Source organism: Pyrgilauda ruficollis, unplaced genomic scaffold (assembly GCF_017590135.1).
Source record: "Pyrgilauda ruficollis isolate IOZ18807 unplaced genomic scaffold, ASM1759013v1 scaffold126, whole genome shotgun sequence".
In the NCBI taxonomy this organism is placed as follows: domain Eukaryota; kingdom Metazoa; phylum Chordata; class Aves; order Passeriformes; family Passeridae; genus Pyrgilauda; species Pyrgilauda ruficollis.
This window is the reverse complement of record NW_024510988.1, coordinates 20634-28399: the sequence shown is the minus strand read 5'-3', so window position 1 is coordinate 28399 and position 7766 is coordinate 20634. Positions and strand designations below refer to the sequence as shown.

The 7766-nt window shown below is 49.3% G+C and overlaps 2 protein-coding genes across 3 annotated transcripts; both read right to left on the bottom strand.

The window, feature by feature from the left end:
* Positions 1–64: 64 nt before the first annotated feature.
* LOC121348479 (histone H2A) lies at positions 65–1667 on the bottom strand. Its single transcript, XM_041458081.1, has one exon. The coding sequence runs from the start codon at positions 744–746 to the stop codon at positions 345–347; it is 402 nt and encodes a 133-aa protein (XP_041314015.1). The 5' UTR covers positions 747–1667; the 3' UTR covers positions 65–344.
* A 179-nt stretch (positions 1668–1846) lies between these two features.
* DPAGT1 (dolichyl-phosphate N-acetylglucosaminephosphotransferase 1) lies at positions 1847–7555 on the bottom strand. 2 transcript variants are annotated; one of them, XM_041458079.1, is made up of 9 exons: positions 7393–7555; positions 7195–7315; positions 6896–7109; positions 5625–5771; positions 5410–5494; positions 4757–4945; positions 4065–4152; positions 3579–3734; positions 1847–2406 (listed from the first exon to the last, which is right to left on the bottom strand). In XM_041458079.1, exons 1-9 carry the CDS (start codon positions 7545–7547, stop codon positions 2341–2343), a joined length of 1221 nt encoding a protein of 406 aa, XP_041314013.1. In that variant the 5' UTR covers positions 7548–7555; the 3' UTR covers positions 1847–2340. The 2 variants fall into 2 exon arrangements, with proteins under 2 accessions (XP_041314013.1, XP_041314014.1); XM_041458080.1 differs by lacking the exon at positions 3579–3734.
* Positions 7556–7766: the final 211 nt, after the last annotated feature.

The following is a 7766-nucleotide window of genomic DNA, read 5'->3' as shown; positions in this document are numbered from 1 at the left end:
CCTCTGAGCAGGGTTTGATTGTTACAGTGCCTTGCAGAAACACTGTAACGGCACCGTGTTGGGGTCCTGTTTTGTAAATAAAGCAGTTTTATTTTCTAGGCAACGTCCACTGAATATACCAGAGATAGGTAAGAATTAAAATAACGGGTCCTTACGGAGCAGCTCTCTCACGCTCAGTGTTTGACCGGCCCCGGGCCGCTTTCCCGCCCCCCGCCCCGCTCCCCGCAGCCACGGCCGGCCACGCATCTCGTCCCCTTCCCTCCTCCGCGGATCGCAGCTCTCCCGGTGAGCAATGGGGTGGCCCTGAAAAGGGCCTTTGAGTTGGGCCGGGAGGGCCGGCCGGCCTAGTACTCCTGCGACTGCTGCCCACTGCCCCTCTTGATGGTCTTCTTGGGCAGCAGCACGGCCTGAATGTTGGGCAGGACGCCGCCCTGCGCGATGGTAACGCCGCCCAACAGCTTGTTGAGCTCCTCGTCGTTGCGCACCGCTAGCTGCAGGTGACGGGGGATGATGCGCGTCTTCTTGTTGTCGCGTGCCGCGTTGCCCGCGAGCTCCAGGATCTCAGCGGTCAGGTACTCGAGCACGGCCGCCAGATAGACGGGCGCACCAGCCCCCACCCGCTCCGCGTAGTGCCCGCGCCGCAGCAGTCGGTGAACGCGCCCTACCGGGAACTGCAGCCCAGCCCGGGACGAGCGAGATTTGGCCTTAGCACGGGCCTTCCCGCCGCTCTTGCCACGGCCGGACATGGCGCCTCGCTGCGCTGCTGAACCGATGCGCCTGACGCGCCGCGCCCGGGATTTTTATAACCTCCCGCCAAGTAGGGTCCAGCTCATTGGACAACGCCACCGCCCCTAGCTATTGGTGCGTTTGCCGGAAGAAGCTTTTTGCTGACTGGTCGCTTGTGTGATACCAACGCGCTTGCTCTGAATGTGTTGGCCGCGGGATCCGACCAATCAGCGAGCGAGGCGCCAAATTTAAACCACGCCGAGGCTATTGGTGGGGCGCTGCCGCCGGCCTCAGCGAGCATGCGCAATGCCGGCCCGCCCGCGGCGCGGACCCCCCCGAGCCCTCGGAGCCGCCCGGCAGGGCGCTCGGCGCTGCGTGAGGGCCGGAGACAGGCCCCGGGCCTGGCTTCCACCCACAGAGAGGCAGAGGGGCTCCCGGGATGCCTACAGACTGAGAGGTATCCCTGTCTGTAGGGGCATTGGCCTTAGGGTGGCACATGCGGGGAAGAGCAGTTAGAGATGTGAAAAAACCAACCATGAGACCCTTTTTAGGGAATTCTGGGAATGTGTGAGATATATTATGGATTTCTAATATGGGTATATTAACAGAAGCATCAAAGGAGAATGAGGAGTCAAAGTGGATTAGGAGAAAAAAAAACCACATGGGAATGTTGAAGGAATAATAAAAGTGAAGAAAGTGGTAATGTTTTGAAATGTTTCTGATCAGTAAGAATTATCTCTGCAGTCTGTGCTGTTTTACCTAACCCAACTTGTATGTTTTTTTTCCCCAGAGTGAGCAGCAGGGATTGGCATTCAGCAGACTCTTAGTTCCGCATTAATAAAAGGATCTTCTTGATGCCCTGCTAAGACAAGGACATGGTGATCCTTACTCTGCTAGCCTGTTCCAGATGTGTTCTCTTCCAGGGAGGAAGGCAGATGATAAAGGTACGCAGAACTAAAAGCTCATCAGCAGGAACATTCCCAATAGACATAAAAAAGGAGGGAATGTCCACTGCAGAAATTATCAGCTGCCTAACAGGGTAGAAAGCTAGATGTGGATCGTACAACCTATTTTCACTGCGTGTCAATATTGTCGAGGCAAAGCACTGCAGGGGAAAGGGTACCATGAATTATTTTATTCTTGGAGCACTCTTGAGTTTTGAGTACAGGTTATAACATGTCATTCTATGTCCATGGACCAAAAACAGGACTGGAGAAGCCAGGAACGGAGTCGGGTCTACTTATTCTGCTCACAGAAATTAAAGTTGACGTTTTCTCTCTTGGTGAACAGTAATGTCTTTGTTAGATGTATAGAGATTCCATCTTTCCCACTTTCCCTATGTGCTGTCATTTGCGTCCCCTCTAAAAGGTATTCCTAGTAACAATGATGTCCAAGTAGCAGTGAATCTTTTCTGTCACAGAACTGGACAAAAGCCTTTGGTGCACAAAGAACATCCCGGTTCAAAACTAGCCCACGCAAAGCAGTTGCTTGCGTTTTGACAGGTATTCTGAGGTTCCCAGAGGGCGGGAGCAGCATCAGTTCAATCGCTTGGTCAAGCAACTGGAGAAAATGGACTGGCAGGCAGAACTCTTTCCCTCGCTCCTGACAGTCCAGTCAGACATCATAAAACAAGCGCACTAGTTGGTACCGGATCGAAAATGCAATCGTGCTGCCAAGGACCTAGGTAAAAATCAGACACATAACAGAAACATTATACTGTCAAATGGTTTTCAGGCTGTCAGATTCCTCCTTTCCAAATGGATTTGCTAAGCTTTCCAGCATGCCTCGTTTCATAAAACAGCAACTAAAAGGCTACTTTATTTAAGTATAGGAAGATAAATGGCAGAAGTCTATCCAAAAACATTGTTTCTTTCTCTGATGATTTTAGGTATCAGTGGGAGATTTCTCCATGTGCCTGCACACAGTCACATTCTAAGAACATGTGCATGAGATAAGAGTTTGGGAATAACTCCTTCCCCCTTAAGGAGTCTATATTTTAACACAAACCCCATGGTTTGTAATGGAAAATACCTTATGTCAAAGCTGAAATTCAGCATCCTTACAATAAGGTGCTGTCAGGACTTCTCTGCTGTGACTGGGATCAAGGTAAGTGCTATGTACTTCCTGTCTTCTCCCATCCCGATGTCATCTGCCTGAGCCCTCAACAGGCTTTCGTTGCAAGTTGTTCCTCTCAAATCAGAATCTGGCTAAGTGTCTCTTTCCTAGTAAGAATCCCTTATCTTAAATCTCAAGATTAAAAGAAGGATTTTATTGTGGGCAGTTAACCAGTGTAGGCCTTTCCAAAAGCGGTGTTTTTACTACACTATGCTCGAGAATTCACATGCTGAATAGAGGTAGTGGCACGATCTGTGATGCATATCCTTATGCTCCAAGTGGCTTCCAAATTTCTTCCGCATGCCGCTCAGACTGAGAGGCTGCTGAGCCACGTGCCTTGCTTACGGAAGTCCACTTGCCCGTGAGAACTCTGAGACTGTTATTTGGTATTACTGAAAAACAGGAACATACCAAAAGGCTGTCTTGGGTCAGAGTGACAAGGAATTCTGCTGTGCTCATGTTTTTCTTGCAACCAATGACTCGTGCCTTGGGGCTCTTGTTAAGCTAACCTTCTGACTTTTTTATAAGCTCTCAGTGAACAGGGAGGTATGTGTGGATTTCTTTCCTGCTTGAGGTGTGTAAGCCTCTTATTCCCCCCAAGCTCCACAGCTCAATTGCACCTTGTGTGAAGAGCATGATATTTCACTTTCCCCTTTCCCCTTAAAGTTCTTGAGACTGACTTGGATCTGTTTCTATTGCAGAGTAAATCTTTCTACTGGAGGAATTCTTTGTCTGACCTGAATGAGTAGCAACAGGAGAGTGAGATTTCGCTCGTGGGTGGGTCCAATCAGCTTTATGACAAAATTAATAAGTGTCATATTATTGCATTCGGTGTATTCGCCATCTTCATCTGTTCCACTCCTCACATCTACTATGTGCAAGATCTTGACTACCTGAGGAAAGAAATATTGGATGCTATTTCACCAGCTATGTTTGGTGTTCACTGGCTAATCCTGCTGAAGAGCCAGCCCTGAAATCCTGGTTGTTCTCTTACTGAAAAGACAGGACAGATTTATGATGGTCCTGGGCACTTCTATGTGTGGTTATTCTGGAAGACTGATTTTTAACACAATCGAGTGACTGTGAGGGATGGTAACAGACTTCTTCCAGATTTGAGCTAGGCAGTAACTACTGAAGTTCTGCATTCTCTCCCACCTTGTTTCTCTTGCACTTGATGACAGCCTCAAAATGCATCTGAATTTTGAATGTTTTCCACAAATTACCTTCAGAATGCTTGTTCCCAGAGCAGAGAGGCTCTTAGTTTTGAATTTGGAGTAGCTCATCTCCAACTTCCCTGTACTAGGATTAAGCCTAAAAGAAACATTTAAAATTTAGTCCAGATACAGCAAGGGGATAGAGAGATCACTTTGTAAGCAGACTTAGATCCATAACTGAGAAAGAAATCCAGTGGTGGAAGAAACAGGAATAGCCTGATGCACTTAAAAACAGCTGCTGGTATCTAGCCCCTCAAGTGGGGCAGAGAAGACTCCTTCCCATTGCACCCCCAATATATGCTGTGTAGTTTAAAGAATAAAACAGAAGAATCTAACATCTGCAGAGAGAACTGCTGATGTGGCATAGTGCTACAGAATGCTTGCTACTAAGAAATCTTAGCAGATCCCACTGCTGCAACATTAAAAGCAGCCTGTGTCAATTTCTCTCCATCAATCATCATGTTCTAACCTTGTTAAAAATCATTCTGTATGTGAGGGGTGGGCTGGTCTGAAAAGTGCACTTCTTTGAGAAGCCTCTACTGTATGATCTGACTGTAGCTGGCAGAGTGAGCTGCTGTCTTTTAAACAGAAAACATACTTTGATGGCTTTTCAAGAGAGCACCTTCCACCACCTTTCTCAGCTGGTGTTGGAGGTAAAAGACACAACCTGTAGTACCACTATAGGCCACTGGGTACATTACCTCGGTAGCCGGTGACGGGGACAAGGAATGACGTGGAAGAGTTGAGGCAATGAATAGAGGAAGTTGAGTACTTGCGGGATGAAAAAAAGCAGCATTGTTTTGCTGAAGTGTCCTACGATCCCCACCACAGCAAAGGTCATGCCAGCAAAGTAGCAGAAGGTATCCCCAACAAACACTCGAGATGGGTACCTGAAATCCATGGAGCAGAAAAGCAAAGATCTGAATTAACTGCTGTTGCCACAAGAATGACTATTTATAACCACTGAATGTGTACCCACATCGCAGGTCAGGGGGCCAGCAGAGATCTGCAGCAGATCTACGCAGTAAAAACAATTGTAAGTATTTAATCTAAGAACTGCAGGACTGGGACCCACCACCTGACTTGCAGAGAATACTGTATGAAAAGACAGCCAGCGAGGCACAGGAGACAGTGTATTCTGCATGTTTGGGTGAGCTGGTGTGACCGCAATTGTTTCAATACAAAGAAAAGCTACTAATCCATCCATGCTTTGTGTTCTTGGTTCTGGCAAGAAGCCTCTCTACACTCCAGTGTTCCACACCTGCACCTGGTCAAGTGGTTTTGTTCATTCAAAAAGGGAGAAACTAGAGGGAAAGGATGCTTCCAAACAAATTCTGAATGTCTATCCTCTTACCAGTTGTGGTAAAATAGGCCCAGCGTGGTAAAAAAAAAGGGAATCATGAAGTAGAGAGAAAAAATGTGATCATCTTGATAATCCCCTATAGAAAAAAGAAAAACATGTTTGTGACAAGACAAGACTGGTTCATTTTTAGTAATACCAGCTACTGAAATTTGGAATTCAATCTCCCTTTGCTTTTTGTGCTCACAGAAGTTTGTTATTTTCCTTACCGTTTAGTTCTACAATATTGAATATGATAATGGAAGCAGCTATCACCAGCGACTGTCCTGCTTCAATTCCATTAATTCCAGCAAGAATGTTGATGGCATTAGTGCAGAACACTGCTAGCATACCCATGTACACGTAGTAGAGGATACCTGCAGAGCAGAGCAAGTCAAATGCTTCAGTATTTGGAGGCAAAGCAGGCCCTAGACCAATTGACTGAAGCTCTCACTTCTTGCTTTATACAACAACCTATTACCAATTTCAGTGTGTTTCGATAATGGTAGCTTACAAATAAGATTGCTTCCTCTCTTACAAGCTGGCTGTCATGTCTACATGCACTGTGACTGTGGCAAACTGCTGTGACACAGCAGCCAGCTGTAGTGCTGTTTCTGTCTTTCTAATGACCTGGTGTTATCAGCCATGTGCTATGTGCCCCAGTACTCAGCTGTATTGCCACAGGAAAATGATTGGTGTCTGTCTGTGCACTATTAGGAGTAGAAAAGTTGTCCATATTTTTTTTAAGTTGCAGCGTTAACAAGTTAAACCAACTGCTGTTGTTAATAACTTCATGCTGTAATCACCTGTTCTTAATAGTTTTTCTTCAATTACCTGTTAATGGTTAGAAATCAGCTCAAGTGTCCCCCTGCTGCTTCCCGGAGGATGACACCTGAAGCTGCGGGGGGGGAGGTGACGTCAGAGCTGGTATGCAAATGAGGACGCTCCACACCAAATCTTGCAAGAAAAACCCCTAAAACAACGTGCCAACATGGAATTAAGAGATCTAAGTGATGTCTAAAGATGAGGAACTTAATCCAGTGTCTGCTAAGATCCTTTGTACCTCTCACCCTAACCTAAAGGATGTCGGCCTTGAATGTCAAACTGGAAAAGTGGAGGAATCTCCTACTGCTCTGGTGAAGACAGGAGCCCCAGCTCTGCCCGCGTGCCAGCGGACACAGCTGCATTCTTCCTCCTCCTCCGTGCCACTCCTGGGAGCAGTGGCAGCATGGGCACGACCCGTCGGTTCTCCCCACTTGAGCTGATTTTTAATAAAGGCATTAAAAAAGGAGAACGATCTCCTGCCCTATTTATTTCATGCACAGCTGAATGTGTGCTGGGTTTCTGGATGTTCTTTCCAGCCTAATGTTTAGTGGGTGGACTGCCACTCTCTTACTAGTTACTTAAGCAAATCCTTAGTCTGCTCCCTCTGCAGCACATGTGATCCCTGCAACTGACTGCTTGCCACATGGATGACAGCTTCTGGTGATTCGTAACTTACCCAGGTCCAAGTGCATGCCCAGCAGCACCCGGAAGGGCTTAGGCACCACAATGGTCGTGTTCCCAAAGTTGGTGAAGTAAACCATGAGCAGTGGGAGGGAAGCCATGGTAGGCAGAAGCAACTTGTGCCGCCAGCGCAGGTTCAGAACATCATCTGCAAAGCCCAGGAAAATCATGCAGCAGATGGCAAGGAGAGAACCGATGAGCTCCACGAACTGCGGGACAGAGAACAGGACTCCGGTCACCGGTGGCCACTCCCTGCCCCTGCCTGCCACGCTTGCGGCACTAGACGAGCCTCACCTCGTCGTGAGGCAAGGCCGCGCACTGCTCCTCCACAAAACATCTCAGGAAGGGCACGGGGATGAAGCAGAAGAGGATGATGAGGAACACGGCACCGCTGATCACGCCCTGTGCTTCGGGGCTGGAAGGCAGAGCGGGGAGAGTCAGCCGTGCGGGGGCCGGCCCCGCGGGGCAGCTCCCTGGGGCAGCGCTACTCACACGGGCCGCCTTGACGTCTTGTTCAGGTCCTCCCCGAAGAGCCGCGCGGCGAGGAAGTGGTCCGTGAAGGCCGGAATCAGCGTGAGCGTGGCCGCGAAGCCCAGCAGCGACCCGCCGAGGTTGATGAGGAGGGGCACGGTGGGCCAGGCCGCCATGGCCGCCGGCGAGCGCCAAGGGCGCGGAGCGAGGCCGGGCGGGGGCGCTGCCCGCCGCCTTCCCGGCGGGGCGTTACGCGGGCGGCGCCGGATGCGCGGTGCCCTCGCGGTCTATCGGGGGCGGGGGCGCCATCTTTGGCCCTGGCATGAGCTTCCTGCTGGCACGGAGCTCTGCTCGCGCCACGACCGGGATCGGTAGCGGTTTCGGCCGCGCTGAGG